Below are 22969 nucleotides of genomic sequence, written 5' to 3'. Positions count from 1 at the left end.
AGGCGATGAATTCAAATACTAGTTATTTCTTATATCTCTCAGCAATAAACTACTGACAAGGCTGATTTTTTTTCCTTGTTCATTTTTTTACGAATGGAAAACAATCAATAAACGATACACACTACACAAAACCAATAAGCCTTTTAAGAAGCAGACCTAAAACACTGCCACAGAACATGGATTTTATTATTATGAAACTTTGCAATTTTCAAGTCGTTTCACTTTCTGACTCTGCCTGTTGCAGAACTAGGGACTGGGTGATGGAAGGCCTTTTACAAACAGTTTAACTTACGGTCAATGAGAAGTGAAACAGCAGCAGGTCAGGAAATGTTACTTGCGTGTCTACACTGTAACTGCGGAGTGTCAGAACTCTGGATCTGAGCACTGACCAGTGCTTCCAAAGATGGCCAGAGCTGAAGCCAGGAAGCTCTAAGAAAGCTAGAGGTGGTTGTATGTGAAGCAAGGGCAGTTCACAATACATCTTTGGAGCAACAGCTAGCCATACTACTGGGTAAACACATCCTCCATGCCCCATCCCCTCCTCTAAACTGAACTGCCTGTTCACCGGCTGAATGAATTCAGTCCTTCCTCCCCTCAGGACGTCTTGGATCAGCAATGCTTCCACAAAGAAAGCAGCTGTGCTCAGTCACCCACTCCAAGTATCAGTGGTAAAGATGACAAAATTGTGGCCATGGTTTTTAAACTTCCCTGACTTAATCATTATAATCACAGTAGCATACTGATACCTGGTTAGAGAATCACTGACCCAGCACAAAACAATTGTTAATAAATCCTATGTCCTAACAGTTCCTAAGCCCACACAGTGATTTTACAGGCCTATGATATGCCCATTTTTAACCAATATATCTTCATGAGTTTTGCCTGCTACAATATTAAAGGAATCTTTAAAAAGCAATGTTTTTGATGGAAGCACTTAAAATTCATACTGTAGCTTACACGGATTTAATGTAAAACTCAAACTGGTATTAAAAAGGTTTTTAAATTAGTTTATAGTCTTTCAATCCCTTAATCTTATAGAATAACACATTAGATACTGTTTGACTGAGAAATCATGCATTTCTAAAAAGAAAGGAGTGAAAGATGATTGCAGGTAAGTATTCTTTTCTGTAGGAACTATAATATCATGAATGAAGTGCCAGATTGAAAAGCTGGTTTTACAAAGATTACTTCATCTGTTAAGAGTTATACAGCAAGCTTGGTTCTCTCATTTCCTAAGGAAACCAAGCCAAAAAACCAGAGAAAGCAGCTTAGTTATCAAGCTATTAAGCAAGATCTTTCCTTCCCACAAAAGTTCACAAACTTATCAAGAAGCAGCAGAATTCTCATGACACGAAAGAGTTCCAGTAGATAAAAGTAAAAGGCTACTGGTAAATTCCCAAATAATTGTAAAAGTATTTTTTCACTATTTCTGAAGCCAACATTTGTCAATCATGACGATGCCTCAGTGTCTACAGCTACTTATGCTTTTAGTATACATGGACAGCTGTAACTGCATCCACAGATCCACAGATGCTACTGCAGCATTTGACAAGTGATGTCTTTAATTAGTTTTACAATGAGATTTCAAGACAGCAATGAAGGATACAGCTAGCACCTTTCCTTAAGTTAAATGTACAAAACAGAACTAAAGGTAGAGTTTTCAAAACACAGGAGGTGAATGTGCCATTAAACAACAACAAAAATATATCCTCAATAACAACAAAAAACAGTTTTAAAATAAAATAGCCTGTAACATACTGGAATCAGAGAAAAAACATGACCAAAAAGCCCCAAACAACAACACAGGCACAAACTGAGTTTCAGTCCTAGCGTATAACCACCTCACTGTGCTACTGCCTTGCTAAGTGTTACTTTGCCACTGCAGCCCTTCAGGTCTCACTTTCTTCTTCTCACACCAGTAACAAAAGGAGAAGTACTTACCTACCTACCTTACTTGAAAGTGCTCACAGTATTTGGATAAAACAGAATTGGCTTGCCAGTTACTCTTAGTATGTGGTGTTTAAGCCGCACACTACAAAAAACTCCCGTAGGCTGGCTTCCCTTTGCTCTTTCTCCTTATTTCTAGTATGTAACTTAGGTCTTGCACTTCAGGCTTCCAAGTTTTCCTCCTTTTTCTGGTCTGCAATCTCCCTCACTAGCAAAGTAAACCCCATTCAGAAAGCACTGGAGAGGGACCTGCAGGACTGATGCTAACTATACCACATCACCCTTGACAAGGTGGTTTTCTTGTCTTCAATTTGGGTCTTCAAATAGCATCCTTCTACTTGGCTCAAAATTCAAGGGCACGCCGAAGTTCTCTGAGACATCCCACACTTTGTTTATTAAAAATCCGCAGTATATTTAGGCTATGACACTTGCAGTCACACAAAGTGTCCCATCCTTCCTTTTGGCAGCAGTCTCAGATGCTACATTAAGTCTCCGAAAGCAACATTGATCTCTTGCTCATTTTCATGACCGCTTTACGGCTGACAACTGCTTTTAAAGACAAGTTGCAACTCTCTCCATTTTGGCCTTAGGGTCCCCAGGGTAACACACCACGCCAGCACACTGCAACTGAGCTGAAAATGCACAGCCTGGTACATCACAGGCCTACATACATTATTATGGCCCAGGTACGATCTAGTTCTACCAGAGGGCTGAGGCCTTTCATTACAGGACCTACCTGTTCTTTCAGATTTCCACCTATAAGTGGAATATGGGAATAACCTAATTTCTTAGCTAAGAAATACTGGGCAGGGAATGTAAGTCATATATGAACGTATGTTTGTATCCCCACCTAAAGACTATGAGACGAGTACATTTTTTGAACTAAAAGATAGCTTAGCTACCAACTATCACCAGAGGGTGCTCTTTCGATGCTGTTTCATAACAAAAACAAAGGGCATTGGCCCTGGTGAAAGCAGCTAAAAATACACTCCTTTGAAACAAAATCACATTCTTTAAGGAGACAACAGTCCAAATCTGTCATTTGTAAGCAGAAGTATAATCAGATGTATCAAAGTTGAACAACAAAAAGCAACCATTCTAAAAGAACCAGAACAACATGTAGCAGTCATGCAAAACAGATCAGAACAGAGATATCTTCAGGATGTATTTTTAACACTCACCCTTTAAGCTGTGGAAGAGATCCTTTATTGCATTTTCTTCCTCATAAACTAACGTGGAAGTGACTTACAGTACTTGCAAATCAGATACACGACATTGCAATAACTAGGAAAATTCATAGTAACTTTATTTTCATGCACTAATCTAGAATAGGACACATGAATTAATCCATGGATGAAAAAGGACCCATTTAAACATGAACTGTACCTGCACAATGGAAGCTCTTTTCCAAAAGTGTAAGATGGCTGAATCAGGTCTGATAAAAGGTTCATCTGGGACAGTATTTTATCAGCAACAAGCAGCAGAGAAGAATCTACGTTAGGGAAAACATACTTCCCTGGTACACCTTTCCTGACTTGTGTTAAGTGGCTTAACGTTTCCCAAGTCAGAAGTGGTCACTTTCTGTCTAAGAGTTCAAGATGGATTTTCCTTCCAAGAATTTATACCAGCCTTTCTTTAACAATCTGCACCATCCACAAGTTAACCCAACACTGCATGATATAGTAATCATACTGTCTCCTTTTCCCACCAATTGTCTTTCTTCCACACAGAAAAATACCAGCCAAATCTATTTAAATAATTTCTCCTTCAGAGCCATTCCACACCTTTAGTCATTCCTGCAGCCCTTCTCTAGCTCTCTCCTACCTCTGTTGTAGATTTTTAAAGTTGGTATCACCAGAGCTACACCAGTGTCTTCCTGAGGAAGACAAACTACAGATTTATACAACTCCATAATTATACTTTTTTTTGTTTATCATCTATTGATTTCCTAGTAATTTTTAATCCTTTTTTGACTGCAGAAGAGCTGATTTTCCACAAGGTTATTGTAACTTGTGCATCTCCTTCCTAGTCCTCCGAACTGGCTTTCCCTCCCATCAGCATTACATGAATCTGTATCTGTATTGATACTGGGGCTTGCCCCGACCCCGGTGCAGGACCTTGCACTTGGATAGCTTAGTGCGTGCAAGAGGAACTGCTTCCCAGTGTTCTCAAGATCGGTGCACAAAACTGAACCCTTAGGTGAAACCAGTTCTCTTACCTAGTCTAGTCTCAAGTTTCAGGTATGCAGATTATTTTTTTAATTAAAAGTTTTAATTAAAGTTTAATTTAAAAACTAACTAGAAGTTTTATTGCACGTTTATGGAAGATACTTCCAGCAGTCATCTTTGATATTCACTGATGTCTTTAAAAGGAAAGCTGCTTCCTTTCTCTGTTCAGGCATGACAGTATCAATAATTTAAGTCAGTAAACATTTACTTCAAGGGCAGCAACAGTATCTTTCATTAACACCTTAAACTCCAATAACCAATTTTTTGGAACCTCCTCTATAAATCAACTGTTTTCATTCTTTTAGTTGACTCTCCTAAATCAGAGTACAATCAACTATTGCTCTTTAAGAACATGAATATTGATTTAGTTGCACACCTGTAAGATTACCAATCCAAGCAATGTTCATTCTAGCTTTATAGTAGAAGAAACTCAACTTACTGTGACAATTTTTCATTTACTGCTCCCCTTCCCAGAGTTGTCCTGCTGACTTTTTCCTTGTTCTGTTTGTTTCTGTTCATTTACCCACCTCCTCCTCAATGAACTATTTCATTAAGGAAGCTTTTGACTCCAAATGAACCAGTTGCTTTAGTTCTGCCAATAATTTTAGGCTCCTTAGTAATTTAAGATATAGTTTCTCTCTTCCCTCCTTTTATAGTTAGAGTTGAGGACTGAACTGGGGCCAGAAACACTGGTACTCTTCCAAGCTCTTCCCACAAAAGAAAAAGCTCCCCCACCTCCTATGCAAATAATTAAAACACAACGTCACTCACAGCAGATCGTGCAAACGGGATTGTGCAGCTTTCCGTGTGCCAGTGAAGAAGTTCAGCTTGCTCTCCCGTGGTTTTGCCTGCGTATGTGTTATGAGGTTCTAGTGGCTGACCTACTTGCAGATGGATGGGCAAAAAAGCAGCTATGACCACACATGCGCTGCAGCAAAGATGCGTCTCTCAGTTGTGTACATTTGTCATCGTGCCTGCCCACTGTGATAGGAACGATAAAATACCTAACAGTGCTAACATACTGGTCTCCTAGCATATGAGGACTGATCAGTCCAGTCTCAAGCCCGAACCCCTACCTAGAGGGGTAGCAGATGAGGGAAAGGAAATGAGAAGTGGGATGCCAGAGATCAGGACAGCAGTTTCAAAGAGACACCAAACCCAAAAAGTCCTGTGTTCATCCAGGGAGTCCCCAGACTAACAATTTCCAAATCTGTTAGGAACAGATACATTAATGTTTAGCAAGTTAGAGGTATCTAAGTGCTTTTCCCAGTGAGATGAGTCCAAACCTGAGAAATTATAATTACATTATTCATGGAACAAATATGCCTATGACAGAACAAAATCCTCTTAGTCTAAAGGGACAGAACAAAACCACCACGCTCCCCATAGTACCTCTGTGGCTAATCCACACTTGCAGAAGCATTCTATTCTCCGAGTCATCTGGAGTAGAAAACTACAAAGAGGTATACGACATTAACAGGGAAAATAATTTCAAGCATAACATCCTTTTCCTACCATCGCATTTTTAATTAAAAAAAAATTAGATACAACTAAAAAAAACCCCGAAGCAACCCAGAAGGTAAAATAACCTTCAAAATTAGCAAACATTCACGCAAGTAAGAATATGCCTGACATGAAGGGGGAAATAAGTACTTTTCCATTATTTTAAATTATAAATTAAACAGTTTCTGTTTTAATTTATACATTGCTTGAATGTAAATTTACAAACTGCCCTTATATTTTATTTGTTGCTGTTGCTCTTTTTCATATGGTACAACTGCTAAATAATATAGTAAATTACCGACATTTATTAAGATGTTAAAAGTATTTGCAATACCTTTTGCTTAACAAGATACAGTCAAAGAATTTGCTTTCTTTCAAGCACCATCTATCTATGAGCGTGCAACTTTCTAAAAAGGTAGGAAATTGAGTATAAAACATACTTCCATCATTAACTAAATCACTTTTGGTGGAACTAAAATGCTGGTTTTTCAACAGTTTTATGTGATGGATAACTAGATTGCGAGTGGATGAAGCAATTATAAAAGGAAAAAGTTTGCTTGAGTCCTACTCAAAATGCTGACACATTTTAAAGAAATGACAATAGACAAATACTTGCCGCTCAGGCAGTAGTGAAGCCAAGCAGAGAGGTGAAATTAGAACAAAAAACAAAACCAAAAATACCCCTCTGAAGACACAGATTAACACCCACTTGGAAATATGCAGAAAGGGCAATGAAAGGAAAAGCAGTAAGAGCAACTTGTTGCTTAATTAATTTACATTGAAGATTTTTCTGTTCTAGAGATCACCACCTAGAGTCTAATCCTGTGAAAGAGTCTGAATGTTAATACCAGTTACACAAAAACTTAAAATATTTTACAGTGCATTTCTTACTGCAGAATGTTCTTCCATGCATCATTTTAAAGTTATTTAACCAGGAAAACCTTTTATTCACTGATCATGTAAGCATAATTAAGTAGCTGTTTTTAAATCAGCAAATATAGATGCAGGACTAGATAATGTAAGCTAGAGTATAGACAAACTTGCTAGAAAAGTGGTAATGTACTGACTACGAAGCCCTCAAATACAGATGTTTTCAAGAACGTTAGTGCAAATAACTATTGGTTAACTACAACTTTTATTTTTGAATTTATAACCCTGAAACACACCGTCAGGAAAATCTGATTTTTTTTAATTTACTAACCAAAATTTTTAACTAAAACTACTCAGGCTCAATAAAAAGTTATGAAAAACTCCTGGGTAGCATTTAGTGAATATACTCGTTCATAATTACCATTGATTATATATACAGTATATTGCTTCAGTCTAGTAGACACTAAATAGAATTTTATTTCAAGGAAGTAAGTTATGCAAGGATATCACCTTATATGTGTATGACCATCGACATGCCTGGGTTATACAAACAGAACTACAGAACAAAAACAAAGGTAGAACAAATGATTATATGTGTCAAGGGACAATCTTTTCCTCTACTCCATTACACAGTTTCAAAGACTTTAAAAAATATTAGTGATACTATTTACATTGAAAAATACATCTCTAAGTACTTGCTTTGTCTTCACCTGTAAACTGAGGACTGAAATTAGAATTTTGTTCTACCACTGGTTAGATAACTTCATCACTACATCTTAACTTCAGAATACTACTTTAACTTTCCATGCAATCCTTTCTTCTTTCATCCACCATACCCTGAAAAATCTTCAACTTGCTATTTGTAAGCTACTAATTCAGAGTGCTTTGAAATCAGTATATTAGTATACTCTCTCTATTACTCCTGCCCCAGCACAGACAGATAATTTATATTAAATCATCTTCCATCAGCTGTAGTTTGTTGAAAGTCAAACGAACGGCACAGAATGTTTCCATCAGCATCCTATCACCTGCTTTGGTATTTGTACAAAATAATGACACATAAATGCCAATGGATTCGCAGCACTTCATAATCTTAAGAAATCTTTTCCTTTGGCTATATATCACAGTGCAATGACTTTGAAGTCATTGTGAATATGGCTTTTCATTCAAAATTTGTCAACCGCTACACATTTTCTGCATGAGAAACAGTTAGCAGCCTATACTCTCCTTATGAAAATGCATGTCACTAAAGTAAACCATGGAGTAGGAAGATAAGTGAGATGATATCTCAAATGCACCTAGAATGCAGTTAAGTTTTACCAACAGTAACAAAACTAAGAGTTAGATCCCGACCTTCAGTTAAGTCTTTGGCAAAAATACCATTTCCTTCTCCATTACGAGGACTTCACCCTATCTTTTGAAATTGTTTACCACGCAAATCACTTGTAATAAGTGACAAAACAAACAAAATACCATTCTGTGGCTCAAGATTTTTACATGAACTGTCAAAACCAACCCAAAATTATTTAAACATGAAATGAGATTACTATTTTTAAATTTTGAAAGGAAAAAGTAAATATTGATAGGAAACTTAAACCAAGAATACTTTCTACAAATTGTATTTACTATCCTGTGGCAATTCTTTGAGTAACGTTTCTTCCTTAATTTTATGTAAAATGAGTCATTAACCAAGACATTTCTCAGTGCTGACAAAAACCAACTTTTGACACTTTGTTCCTAGACCTTATAAACTTTACAACAAAGAACCACAAAACTGTTAAGTGTCTCCACAAGTAATAGGAACATGGACAATTTCACTTGAAGCTCAAGCTTTGACCTGAATGGACCTAAGTGATGCTAGCGTGTTGGAATGATTTATATGTACAGAATGCTGATAAAAAGAGATCCAGATGGAGGACCTTATTTAGCAAGGCTCACACATAAGTACACGGTCATTATTAAGGACACAACCACTGAAAATTAACAAGTTTCTTGTCCCAACTTCAGCAGCACTCTATCTACTAATACATTTATGTATGTAGATACGAGTCAAATAAATGAACTTAAAAGCCACAAACAACATTCACTCTTACACAGTCACTAACATGCATAAACAAAGGTTTTTGCACTGTCTTCTACCTAACTGATATACTAATCATAAATAACGAGTTTTAAACATATTCAGACAATTCAATATAGGTATTTGCAATACCAATTAGAATAATTCTTTGCTATATGAAATAACATATTCTATTTAATCACCAATTACCTTTTTGCCCTGGGAACATGCAAAAAGCATTCACTGCTCTTGTTCTTATTGCAAAAGATTAACGTGATTTTACTGTGTTACTTTATATAAAGTGTATAGAAAACTGAGTTAAAGTGCTGTGAAGATTTTAGTTGCTCATCAGTTTCATTTTACCTGGAGACTTTTTGTTTGATCTTGACTGCATCAAATAGGACTGGCGTGGCAGCAGAGGTGAAGATGGCAGCGACATTGAGACTCCTTTAGTCAAGTTCATTCTATAAGTGTCCTCAGAGACTGGCTGATTGCCAATGGGAAAGTCTGCATTGTGGCCAGATGTTGCTATAACCTGCAAGGCATTCTCTGGGCAGGAGTCACCTGCTAAAAATAAAATTTTGTCATCTGTTATGTGATATACCAAAATAAAAAGCATAGAGCTGCATTGAAATACAAGTATTTAACATAGGAAAATACATCTGCCAGCAACAATTCAGCATGACTCATCCTACTGTGCACCCTCCACTGCAGAATCCAGATAGCCACTGGAAAAATTTAAATATACAAGTAAGTGAGATTTTATTTTATTGTAATAGACATAGCACGGGGGAAGAAAAACCTCACTTTCAACACAGTAAGTACTTTTCAGATTTCATCCTTAGAGGTAAAACCAAGTTTCCTATGAAGATAAAAGTATTTTTACAGCTGAAAAGGTATTTTAGGATGACTGTGATATCCTGAAAGTCAAGACCAGCTGAAAATACTGTTTACTGAACTAGTTCAAGGAGAAATTTAGTCGGGTTACCCCTTACACTCCATTAAAAGGTGGATCACTGAAAGGTACACTCATAGATGGCCAGTCTAAGCTTTATCTTTCTGTTTTAAAACCGAGAGGTCCAGTTATGTGCAATTTGACAGCAATGGTGATTTTTTTATCTAGGGAAAAAACAAGCTATTGGTTCACAACATACTAAGTGGCACATCAAAACAGGGAAATACGCTCAAAAGAGAGAAATTTCTTGCTGGTGCAGGAAATGCAATTTCAGCTACATCAAGACTGTATTTTCAAAACAACAGAAAAATATATTGCTCCCAGTAATGTTTAAAGACAGCAGAAATACATGTTGAAAGTGCTATGTTTTTCCTAGTCAGATAACAGAAACAGAGCTAAAAAACAAAGGTTAACAACTAACTACAGCTTTTTTTAATATCCAGTTTAGGGTATTGCTCAATAATTTACATGAACTACTGTTGAAATTGAATTGGTATGACCAAAGATAAGAAATAGCAAAACAAAACTGATGCAAAGAGGAAAGAGAATGCCAGAACATTTTTTAAACAATTCCACGTGCAACAAGCAGCACGGTTGAAGTACTGGAACCCAAAGTACAACTAGAAGAAAAGACAAACAAAATAGAAGTAATATCTTTTCAGATGTGAATCCCTCATAACAGGTTTATTTTCTTAGAGTAAGGAAACACTTCAGATAAATGTGGCTCTACAAGATCCACATTTCTTGTTCATTCTGTTCTCATTCAATTGTTGCCTTCAATGTTTAACAGCTGTTCTCCAACCACATTCCACTACAAGCAGCATTAACTGTATACAACGAACTTCCACACTGTGTCAGAAGGAAAAAAACAAACCTAACACACTGAAAAAAAGTTAAAATATTTTTGTAAATTTAACTACCGCTCTCTTTTTTTAGAAGTATGCATGGAAGATACGAAAACCAAACATGTCTGAATGTTAAAGTCTAATCCCCTATTTCCAAAGGTGCACATAGTTAAGATTATTTGGGGTTTTTTTTCTAGTCATACTTTTTTCCTCACAAGTACCACATGAGGGCTATGTATGATAAATGACCTTGAAGAATGCTATGCTAGATTCAAACTTTTCTTAACATTTCATAACTATAAAACTTACTCTCTTATTCCTCTGACACCAACTAAATTACCACCTTCCAAAAGTTCTCTCTGTTCAAACAAAATTCATAGTAACAGGTAATGATTCTAAGGAAACAACTCTAGTTTCATCAAGTCAAGATGGAAACTAAAAACTAAGTAACTGCAACTTCATATTCTTTTTTGAAGTCCATTGCAACTATTATAGGAGTATAACTATTGGTTTAAAATCCTGGGAACTAGAAAAGCAGCTTCAAAGGTTTAGAAAGCTAGCTGTAACACACCGTTCTTAAAAAGTCCCGCCTAAGTATATATTTAAAATAAAAAGACTAAATATTTTAGAGACTATAATCACATATGACATTTTTTTGAAACACCAAGATATCTAAATTACTGAGTTCCCATTCACTTTCAGTGGAAATCAAGAGGCTAAGGATTTTCTTTCTCTGTACTCTTAGAAATTAAAAACTTTCACAATAGCTGTTTTTAAACACAGATTTAGCATTATGTATATTATTATTTATTATTCAATACCGTACATGTGAGTTTGCTTCATAAATTGTTGAAGAATGCACAGAGAAACTTGTTGTGATATTCCAGCTTTTCCTTTGAACGTAAGCGAAAAGCAAGGAAGTAGCACAGTAATGCAGCTAACTATAGTTAGAAAATACTGGCATTCTTGTTAGTTTTTTTTACTAGACACGTTACTAAGGTTGTAATTTGGAATTTGTGTAAGTATTCCAGCTGTAATGCTAGTGAGGGGGTGCAAGAGACAAGAACAACAAACAAAAATTACCTCCTCCCCTTCAGGGTTAGTAAATCCACCTACAATTCCCTAATTTCTGTTCTTCCCTTTTACCATGGCACAAACAATCAGCGTTTAATTCATTGCCTTCTTAGTAGACTTTTGAATTTTTAATTTATTTTAATTTACCCTTCTCTACTATACATGAAACATTACACCATGGGAGAGAGTTAGAGAGGGCTAAATACACTGTTGGCATAAGTCTAATCAATAAATTGAGATTATTTGATCATGACAGTAACTTGAAAGATATTTTACAGTCTATATATATACACCACCCTATCTTAGCAATTTTTGGTACAGCAGTACTCTGATTTTTCTTATTATTATATTTTCCTGACAGCAACCGCAGATACTGTGGGGAGAGGTACAAAGATAGGGCTTTCATGACTCGGAATCTAAGAGCAGTATGACTTAAAAAAACAAAAATCCAAAATGCATACCACAGAAATTCCTCTTTTCAATCACTTATTTTCCTAATTTTACAACAAGCTTTTGCTTCTTGTCACTCACATACCCATGCTTTTAAGACACAATAGCTCTTCAGAGCAAAAAAGCATGCCTTGAGAAAAGCCAACCATACTGGCTTCAACCTATGAGGACATCATATCCTCAGTGATGTTGGAACATGTTTAAACAGTAACGTATTCTACTGAAGCAGAAAAAAAGCACATTATAAATGAAAAATGGTTAGGATACTATGGAATCGCAGACAGCTACTAGACACAAATCATTCCAAGAAAGCAGAAAGTGCACAGTTGCTCCTCCAGGACCTTCCTAAAAAACTGTTAACTAAATGCAACACCACCTAATGGACCAATCCCACATTTGTGGCCTCAAAAAACATAAACAACAGGAATAGCAGGGAACCAATAGAACTACACCACAATCTTCCGAATACTGTCCCAGCCATAGACACAAACCAGGAGAACAACTCCCCATAGACCCCCATGATCCAAGAAGAACACTGACAAATAGTAAATGGAAACCCATGGCATTTGAATGCTAAAACCTTACATGGACTGAAGGGGCTGTTCAGAGAGAAGTAAACTGTTGATGGTAATTAACAGCTACGTTCAGATGAGGCAGTCCCCACGTCCATAGGCTGAGGCTGGCTAGAGGGTAAGCAGGACAGCTGCTGGCTTTGTCTTCTCTCTTCCCTACACACCTCCTCAGGGTTATTCTTCCCACTGGCTTTCTCCCTAACAGGAGTAAACATACTCTCACCCCCCAAAAGGGAGCAAGAGGTAAAGAAAGGGGGTGCAGGGGCACAAATAAGTAAGTGTGTAGAAGGGCGGAACTGGGCAGAAGATTTGGAAACATACCCTGTCTCTAGCTGATGCTAGGATGAGGCTCACCTTTCTTCACCACATATGACGGAGTCACAGCAGGAAGAATAGCTGCTTCATGCCAAGTTAAGACTGCGAGATACCAAGTTCCCACAGAGACAATCCAGTTCAACTGAGTATTAAAGCACTTGCCTCAGACATACACAATTTTATAATAGGCTCATGGGTCCATATCACAGTGAGAGTTACAGGACAAAATCAGAGGCAGATGACCTCTGTCTCTTGGTCCTACAGGCTCTCTAAATGGACCTACAAAATTTAATATTCTTGCAGTACAGCATGAAGGGAGGTTCTATATCCACACAAGTAACGTTATTTATGGCTGGCTATAGTTAAATTACACGTGATAATGTGGGATGGCAAGATTCATTTTATATGCTCATATCATCCTTTCCTAAGTCACTGAATCTATCCTGTATATTTAATTTATCCTAATCCCGCATCTTCTATTTTGTATAAATTGGGCTGATGACCACATCTACACACTTCATCCAACCTGCAGCAAAATTCCCACAAGATACTTGGATCCACATATATGACAAGACAGACTCAAAATTAACAAGCTTGTGGGATCCACAAGGTAATACATTATGCTTTCTACATAACTTGATATTAGGGAAACAATACTAGAAAAATACTCGAGTAACAGCTATCAAAATAAAATTTGTTACAATGCCTGAATATAACCAGATGCCACACGCTGATGCACACAAAAAACCAAAATTATTTGTTACTAACTTAAAGGTTAGTAATTTCAAATATTTTAGCTACCAAAACAACGCTTTACATTTACATTATATTTCTTTGCCTCTACCCCAATATAAAGCAGACAAACATCAGTTCTGGAATAGAAGGAAGATGACCTCTCACAAGTTTTTTAATAGTGTCAAAGTAAAACATAAGGTAAAGTCCTGTGAAATCCTGCTTTCTTATTTTTAAAACCTCCAAGTCGTACATTTTCCACTGCCAAGTAGCCTCCGGACAAAAAAGTTTCATAAGCATCAATCAAGACCAGAGTTCTTATTCAGTGGTCAAAGTAACCATGGAAACAACTTAATAGCCTTAAAAACCACACACAAAAAGCTTTGAGAATGGAAATCAAATCCCAGTTTAGTTGCACCTAGGGATGCAACTGAAAGGCATAATCTGATTAACAAAAACTGTGGGTTTTTTTCCCTTAAGATACAAAAAGATACAAGGATGGCTGACTAAAGTAATGATTTTGTAGAGCCTAATATCCTAAAAGAGAACTTGAACTTTAAGATTAAACTTATGCTTCTACTGAATAGAAGGGATAACTACAATGAAAACCTTTACAGTGTATGTCAGTATTAAACATCATAAACCACATCTAATTCTTCATTCAATTTAAGTTGCTTAGAAACCAGAAGAATGCTAACTACCAAAATATGTGTAAACTGGAGTTTGGTGCAGATGTTGGAATTCACATTATTTTAACATGAAGGAATAGGACCACCATCTTCAAAACAGTGAAAGCTAAAACAATGGAAGTGCAGACTGCTTAAGTCTGAATATTGACAGTGACTGCAGAACAGAATGTTCCACAGACTTCTCTCAATATATATTTCTGAGATAAGGGAGAAAAAGACAAAAATCAGTTATCCTACACGAAGTGAAGCAAAAGACTCTCAACCCACTTAAAAACATTCTATAAAATTATGCTACAGCAGAAGAAATCTTAAATTCTGCAGTTCTGCTTAAGATTTTTTTTTTTTTTTTTTTTAAAGAAAAACAAACAAGTATTAACACTACAGGATCCTATTGCTCCAAAAGCTTCCCTGCAAGCGCCGTGGGGTGAAGTGCACCAACGACACCTCCCAAAAAAATGAGAGCTTGACTGTAACAGCCCAGCTCTGACCAGATTACTCTGGCATGAACCGGAAAGCAAAGAAGCAGTAAACAAACTTTGCCATGTAACAGTTGCAAACTTTGCACTTTTATTACACATTTGGGGCAGGAGACCAGAAGGTGGCAAAAACCTGGGTATCACTGCTAACCAGTCTTAGGAAGAGAGAATGCTGATAGGACTGGCCTAGGGCTATGAGCCTACCAAGGCCACTTCTGGCTTACATCAACAGTCCTCAGAGACCAATACACAGTGAAGACAAAGAAAATCAGGATTCTCAGTAGAAGAGAACACAACCAGCATTAAACTTGGTGCCTGGCTCGGCCTCAACCTGCATGCAATTGTTCTGTCTGCAAACTGCCCTGACATTTCTATGGGAATAGAAGAATCACTAAATTTGTCAGCCACTACTGTATTGTTGTTAGAAAGTGCGAGGGCAGTAGAGCAGTGGAAAAGGTTGCCCAGGGAGGCTGTAGAGTCTCCATCTCTGGAGACTCTCAAAAGCTGACTGGACACAGTCCTGGGTAACCGCGGGTAACCTGTGATAACTTCTGCTTATACAGCCATCACCGAAACTCTTGTAAAGCTCTTTCAAGAATCTTTACCAGTAAAAGCTTAAAAGGTGAGCTTAAGAGGTATAATTCCTTTCCTATTTTAGAGCAAGCATAATGGTCTGAGTTGAGATGCAATTAAATCACATTGACGTGGAGAGCATGCAAAAGATTCTAATGACAGTAACTACTGCTGGGTTATTTTGTTAGCTGCTTTACATGAGGCTTCTGTTCTCTCTGCACCAAGGACATCATGATACCTCTGTGAAAACTTCTGAGTTCTGAAGAACAGCATAAGTAATAAACTGTACCAATGCACACACAGCGCTATGAAAAGGAAGACTGTCTCTGCAAACAGGAATATCAAACATTCAGATATGCTTACATGTTACTACTGACAGTCTTATGAAACTTTATTCTGCTTCATAGGATGTATTTCATCCTAACAAATGTTAAGAAAAGAAGAGACTTTACAGACAAGTTCAGAAGGAATTTATAAGTGGGAAAAAGAAATTAGTTGTGTGGTGTGAGGAAAGCCATGCAGCTGGAAAGCACTTTCCAGAATGAGGCATCCCTATGTCTGTAATAAGAAACTTTTTAAAGATTACCAAAACCAGTGGTTTTGATATTTTAAAAAACAGTTTTCTTCTACGTTCCATTCCCATCTTATTTTTCAACAGAATTGACAGGCAACTGTAGACAGAACTCTGTAGCATGGTTCAGTGACTGTATATAAGGTGCTTTATTTTAATTGCAAACCACCGAAAATTGCCCTTTAAAGAAAATCGCCTTTAAATGTCTTTCAGAATTAAAATGCTTACATGCGTGTGTGTACTTGTGTACACACAGCCAGTCCAACTTAGTCAGAAGGCAATCTAGAAGGACAGAAGGAGCCAAGTGACCCCGTCTTTCCACTTAGGACAAGGTAACCACTCACACTACTACCAATGCTGATCAGGAGTTGAAGAAAAATTCACAGTAAGTGAAGTAGTTCATCAGCTAGCCTTCTGGGATAGGAAAACAGGCTTCCATCATGTAAAAACATGCATTAGGGAAGATCAACATTTAATTCTTTTGCTCTTGAGACTCTGGAGAAACCAGAAAAAGGGAGAAACTAGCCTGGAATGGGAAGAAAACTCATGACAGCTTGAGTAACAGAAGCAGTGAAGTGCACTGAGTGAGAAACCAAGTGAAGATTAGAATAAAAGGCCCAAATGGACAATCTTTGCCAACTATGCTCAGACTTGACATTATTTACTCACTTTCTGGCATTTATTTCTGAACCCTGGATTACTTTTTCAGTACACAAAATATTAATGTTCTCTAGTAGTGCTTACTTAAAAAAACAACCAATTTTTAAAGAAAACAGTGATAAATGGAGGTTATTAGGACCACTGAAATAATTTCTATTTATGTGTTTTGAGGACAGGATCTTTGTTTTTCCCCGCCCCTTTGTTTATATGTACACGGGATATATCACTGGAATTAGCTTCTTAGAAAAGACATTCACCACATTAACTACTCACTGCTCAGCAAAAATAGTTTAAACTCTTAAATAACTGTCAACAGCCGCAGAAAGTGGGCAAAGCAACACAGAATAATCAAAAACAGCTCCATATTTTAAGCATGAAACAATGCTTCTTCTGTTGCAAGATATTTTTAGAGTAACAAAAAAAAAAGTCAAACTGAAGCTTTAAAGTATTCCAGTACAAGTTCAATGTTCCAGCTAGTGGATGTGTACTTTATGCACCACAAAGTCTCTTTGCACTTAAAATTCAAAGCCTAGTATCATAGAGAGTTTGGACAAAAAAAGCCAATTGAATTTGCATATTTAGTTTTAAAATGCAAACTATTTTATTTAATTATTTTGAGCCTTTCCATTTGCCAGAAAAGCATCTGAAGCTCTTGATGCTCTCAGCTTGGTTACAAATGTATCCGTCAGATAGAAATGTTTAATGAGACTTAATGGCAGAAAGGTGGGGTTCAAATATGCATTTAACTAAACAAGTTCAGCTGAGAGTCATCAAACCTTTGCTGCTACAGGGAAATAACTCTGAAAACAATTTTAAAATAATGATTAATTAGTGGGTCTTAATAAAAGATTAGGCCTTCTTGCATAGCAACTTCACTTTTATTTTAAAGTAGCAATTTGTGTCAGTGAATTTAAGCACATTTACTTTTATCATTCAAAAAAAAAAAGTGCTGCGCTAGTGCTGTGCGTCAGTCTTTTAGCAGTGGCCTATGCTAATAGGAAAGGGAGAAAGAAAAACGAGAATGGCAGAACATCATATGAGCAATCACAGCTCATGCCTTTGAAAGCCATTTTATTTTTCAAAAAGAATACTAAGTATAATCTCAATTTTGTAATTGTATCTGATCATATGTAAAAAAAAGAAATATTAAACTCACTGATTTCACCCAACTTGTTTAGTATAAAATGTTGATAAAGAGCAAGGCATACAAACAAAATAACTAAGAGCATGCCAATCTACAACAGAACATAATGCAGAAATAAAAGCATCCGTTCTATCCTAACATTCAAAAGCTTTGTACGCTCATATTTAGGTCAAAGATACTTATATAAAGATACTGGAATACAAGAAGGTGGTAAACCAAAGGAAACTAAGTCTCAAAAGAGTATTGTAAAAATTAAGTCTGATCTACAGGACAATAAAGCAAGAGCCAAGAAAGATTATTAATATGGAACTTTTTTGTAGCCCAAATTAAAAAAATCTGACTATGAAGACAGTCACTGAAAGTACAATGCATACGAATACATAAGCACTTTAATACCTTTTATTTCATCATCCAGAAATCAGAAACACTGATTTCATATCTCCAGATGCTCTACCTTTACAGCACAATAGTATTACATTCTAAACATTATCTTTTTGTTGACATAATAGTTTGTCCCTTGTTATTTGAGCACAACATGAATGTCTAACAAGCTTTTAAGCTGGAAAACCTAAAAGTCCCAACTACTTACCACATTAATTTCTACTGAAATCAACGGAGTTTTCATGCATACTGTGTACTACATTTGATGTTAAACTTCTGATGGGATTTAGTGCAGGAAGAACACTGCAAACTAAGCACAATACTTCCATTATTCATGTTCCTTCAGGCCTGATATTGGGTCAACAGAACGACAATGCTCATGCTACTAAAAAGCCATCTGAAATAACTGAGCATGTTCTGTAGAAATTTAATATACGGTATTTCCTTTTCTTTTTAAGTTGAAATACATTACAAGTATTTTATACTGAATGGTCTTTTGCTTAGTAAGTGAAAAAAAAATGCAGATTCCCAGAATGCAGGCAAGTTGCTGGCTTTAGGACAGTTAAAGAAGAAAAACATAATTATATACTGCAAAGCAGCTGGCAGCATATAAAAACCAACAGGAAATACTAATACAAATCTAGCTCTGAAGTATTTTTAAGCATTTAAGAATAAGTAGCCGAGTAGAACATCTACTAAATCATAATTTTAAAAGTATTTTTTGTTTACATTCTGAAACTTATTATGTATATTCTTCATACTATCACCTCATCATGGACACAGACAAGACTTGCAGGTAACCCTGTAGAACTTGAGTTCAAACAACAGTCTTCTGGCTCCAATTTCTTGAATTGTGACACTGAGATGTGAAGTTTCTGTGCTATACTAAAATAAAAAAGGTCAGGTCCTTTTCCAAGAGAGGCCAGAGGCAGAGAATCTCCCAGTGGCTACAGAGGTGAATTTAAAAACCTCAAGGAAAGAAACTGGAAAACATAAAATCCACAATCAACTATGAAAACAACACAGAAGAGAGCAGAAAGAAACTTCCAAGGTAGTTAAAAAAGAAACACAGGGTAGAAATAAAGACAAAGAGACGAGATTATCTTAGATTTAGAAAATAAAGTCCATTAACAAAACAAAGGCAAAAGGCAAAGAATAAGGAAAGAAAATGGGTGCCCTAAGAAGTCATAAGGACCAGTGAGAGTTACACTAACAGACTCCCCATCAAAAAGACTAGGTCTGCCACTTCTTACTAGAAACACACCTTCTAAGGATTCGCTAAAGAACTTGGAAACGCTTCCAAAGTTTAAATACACAATATTTATTTGATGATAGCAACCTGACAAAGAAGAGAAAATACTGAATTTTTACTTTGTTTCTGAGACTGGATGAAAACCTTGAGAAACAAATGGAAAATGAGACAGTAATTGCTGTACCTTTCCAGCTCAGTGTACATAAGACAGTGTAACACCACAGATTATTTTCCAGGACACAACAATTAATATTCCTGTTTGCCCTTTTCCTGCTTGGTTCCAAACATTCACAAAATATTTTTCTGTTACTTTAATGTAACAGGTGCAGATTGTGGTTTTTTTCCACTTGAGTTCTGTCCTTTACCAAGTATGTACATCACTTTAATGGAAGGAAGGGGGGCAAGACGAACAAAAATCAACTTACAGATACTTATTTCCATACCACAGAAATAACTATGTCTGAAGGGGTGTAAAGACAGGTTGCTTCATACTGCAGAAAACCTGAAAAAAAAAAAAAGCTGGATACAAAAAAAGTTGGATGCCTAGGTCTAAAAATTGGTTTGTCTGAAATTTTTTTCCTTTGGCACATCAGTTTACCTAAATGCGCTATCAACTACCTTGTCTTAAAATCCACGTTTAGAAGTAAGTTTTGTTTTGAAAAGTTGTTCAATGCATAAACAATATGCTGTCAACACTGCTCTCTTTTCATCTATGTTCACGTATGTTTGCGCATACTGATATACAATCATGTACGTAATTACATATGTGCATGTTTAAACACACAAATTTTGCTTCATTTAGATTTTACCTAATCCTGCAACAGCCGCCTACCTATCAATGCCTCCCAGCCGCATCTAAATAAACCCATTTTAATAAAAGAATTGTAGAAGACAGAATTATTATGGAAGCAACTGCAGGATCTGAGCCCAACTATGTACTGCTAGCATACTGCCATTGGAGTAGCCTAAGGTGCCATTTTTTCCATTCAAAAGTGAGATTCCCACATGACAGACTTTCACCTGATTAGGGCAGAAACTTTATGCAAAGACCCTCTACCAGTCTTTAGCATAGCACTTCAGTCTCTCTCCCAGAAGCATCAACACTAACTCTTGCAACCCTCTTTTTCAAGATAACCCTGAATTTAAAAGTTTATTAAAAATTGTAATTAACATACTCAGCAGCTAGACTTCAAAAATGTTACGCACATCTTCAGCTCTTAAGCTCTTATATCAGGGCAACTGAGGAAATTCTAACATTAAAATCCATACAAGCTATTTAAAAAAAAAAAAAAACACCAAAAACCACTCCTAATTTCCTTCTTGTTTTTTAATCCTTTTACAGACTTTTTAATACTAGAGTTGTGCCTTCAATCAAGGCAAAAAAAACCCAAAAAACCATTCCTGTTTGCACTGATTCTGCAAGGCTAACAGATGTAAAACCAATATGATATAGCAAATGCACAAACAGGAAGTTCTATTCAGTAAAACAGGAATCATCCTACTCAGATTTGACTTACGCAGACTTCCAGGCATTCCTTTTAAGCACAAATAAACCCATGGGACAACATGGGTTACTTCAGTTCAAGAATAAACTATTGCAGTTTAGCCTAAACCTCTTCCAATTTGACTTCAGTTACAGTGAAACAATCACAAGTGGTCAAGACAGAGCTTTCAGGAGTTACTGCTCCTCAGCTGCAATTCAACTCTTCAACATCTCTCCTCTGTCTACTGGGATGCAAAGTCTGACAGATTTACCCATGCACTCTAGCAGAAGTTTGCAAGCCCATTCATACAGTCAGTTCTGAAATGGCTGTGGCAGCTTAAGATTTGCCGTAACTACCTTCTAGCTGTTCAGCATTATTCCTTAACTGGGTATACATTGAAAAAAGATCACAAAAGTCTTCCTAACCAGGTTCAGTCTGGCACTACTGAGCTGCACTCTCCCACCTACTTCATGCTACACTCTGAAGCTCCGAAAAACCCGAAAATTTTTCAAAACTTCATCAGCAAAAATAATCAAATCTATATGCCCACAAACCTGAGAAGCATCTAAATTTACTATTGCATTACTCTCTTAAACGGCGGCTAGAAGGATGGATGTTTCCACATTAGCTGTCTCTCAAGTCAGCTTCCATCATTAGCATTCATTTTCACTCTCTTCACAGTTCTGTAGAGTAGTAAATTTTAAGAGCTGCTGTTGTTACTAAAGTCCTGAAGGGCCATGAAATAGGACAACTCTACAATGAAAAAAATTCCATTTCTCACTGTTTCAAGTTTAAAGGATCAGGGAGAGGAGCAACTAAAAAATAAGCTCTACAAAGACCAGTGTTCTTTGCCTTGCTTCACATCTTCTCCAAAAGCTGAGAAATGTCTTACAGCTGAAAGAATTGGAAGGTCCTTTGGAATAAAAGAGAAAACTTATTAAACTGAACACAACTTTACAGAAGTCCTGGCTGTAACACAGAACAGAATGCACACATTTCTTTTCAAACTCTTCACAACATCTTCAAATATAAAATAAGCCAAAATCTCTGGAATCCACTGTATAAATTACTTCCTTTTAAAAAGCAGCTCCTGCACTCCTCCTTACTCTAGCTTTCACAAGCCAGGCATTATTCATCGATTTTTCCCAATACTTGGTTTCCATAACATTCAATTCATACATGAAACTCTAGAGCTTTGCTTAAAAACAGAACAAAAATAAAACCAAAAAACCCTCCCACACTCTAACACTCCCCTTGGTGTTCAGAAATACAGCAGCATTGCATTTGTTAAAACAAAGGGAGAAATCCTTTCTTTTGCACACATTAATCCAGACAGATGTGATGAGATCCTAAAATAAAAAAATATGTGTTTTCTGACCTAAAGGAAAAAGGCTTTTCAAGCTTCAGATTTTAATCAAAGCCTGGTCACAGCTCCGTTCCAAACAGCCTGATTTTCCTTTTGAGCTTAAACCAATTTCCATCTAGTATTTTAAGGAAAAATGTACCAATGAAAGCCTCACCACAGGAATCTTTAGCCCACTATGTTTAAACAACTCCAGCTGGTAACTTCAAGTCAGCAGTACATACAAAATTAACAGGATGCCTTTCGTCTTGCTCTGTGATCACTTCTGTGCATCTTTGATCTAGTGTCAATGTTTTCTCTTTTCAGGATAGCTCTCATCATTCAGTCACTTACAAAGAAACCGTGGCAGAGTGTATACTTCAGAAGACCACAAGAATTTCCTGAAGAACACACTACCTGCCAGATGAACACAGAACTGCTTTTTGCAAAAGAACACTTTTAATACCCTCCCCTTGTAGGACTCAGTGTAACTCAGTATAGTTTTAAAAGCTGCAATACAAGATACATATATAACTTGTTTGTCAAAGAAAATATGACTCCATTGTTTTAAAGGTTCTGACAAATGTGAATGTGGTGGTCTATATTACATTCTGTACTTAATACATTAAAGGAATATTTGTTTTTACTTCTTTTTTTTTAATTATGGAAGTAATAAATTCATGTTGCCAAAGAGCATAAATTCACTCTTATAGATAACTTAGGATCTAACTCATCAGAAATTCAGATATATTAGTCCACATTAATAGTTTGAAGCTAAGAATTTAACTGTGAAGAAAAGATAACTGTTACTCAAGATACATTAGCTTTCCAGACGATGCAGCAAAGA

General features: G+C 36.5%; 1 protein-coding gene across 8 annotated transcripts in view; it reads right to left on the bottom strand.

Annotated features, from left to right (window-relative positions):
* TANC1 (tetratricopeptide repeat, ankyrin repeat and coiled-coil containing 1) overlaps positions 1-22969 on the bottom strand; it is a 104013-nt gene that overhangs the window by 54161 nt on the left and 26883 nt on the right. For 4 of the 8 annotated variants that reach the window (XM_030016718.2, XM_030016719.2, XM_030016711.2 and 1 more), the window contains one exon: positions 8971-9174. The exons of 1 other annotated variant lie outside the window; for it this stretch is intronic. In XM_030016718.2, the coding sequence (XP_029872578.1) occupies positions 8971-9070 (100 nt within the window). In that variant the 5' untranslated portion in view covers positions 9071-9174. Of the gene's footprint in view, positions 1-4946; positions 5040-8970; positions 9175-19721; positions 19799-22969 lie in introns of those variants that run through there. 3 more of the 8 variants (XM_030016717.2, XM_030016715.2, XM_030016720.2) reach the window with 3 other exon arrangements.

This window comes from Aquila chrysaetos, chromosome 6 (assembly GCF_900496995.4).
Source record: "Aquila chrysaetos chrysaetos chromosome 6, bAquChr1.4, whole genome shotgun sequence".
NCBI lineage: Eukaryota > Metazoa > Chordata > Aves > Accipitriformes > Accipitridae > Aquila > Aquila chrysaetos.
The sequence above is the reverse complement of the archived record's forward strand: the minus strand, read 5'-3'. Positions and strand labels throughout refer to the sequence as shown.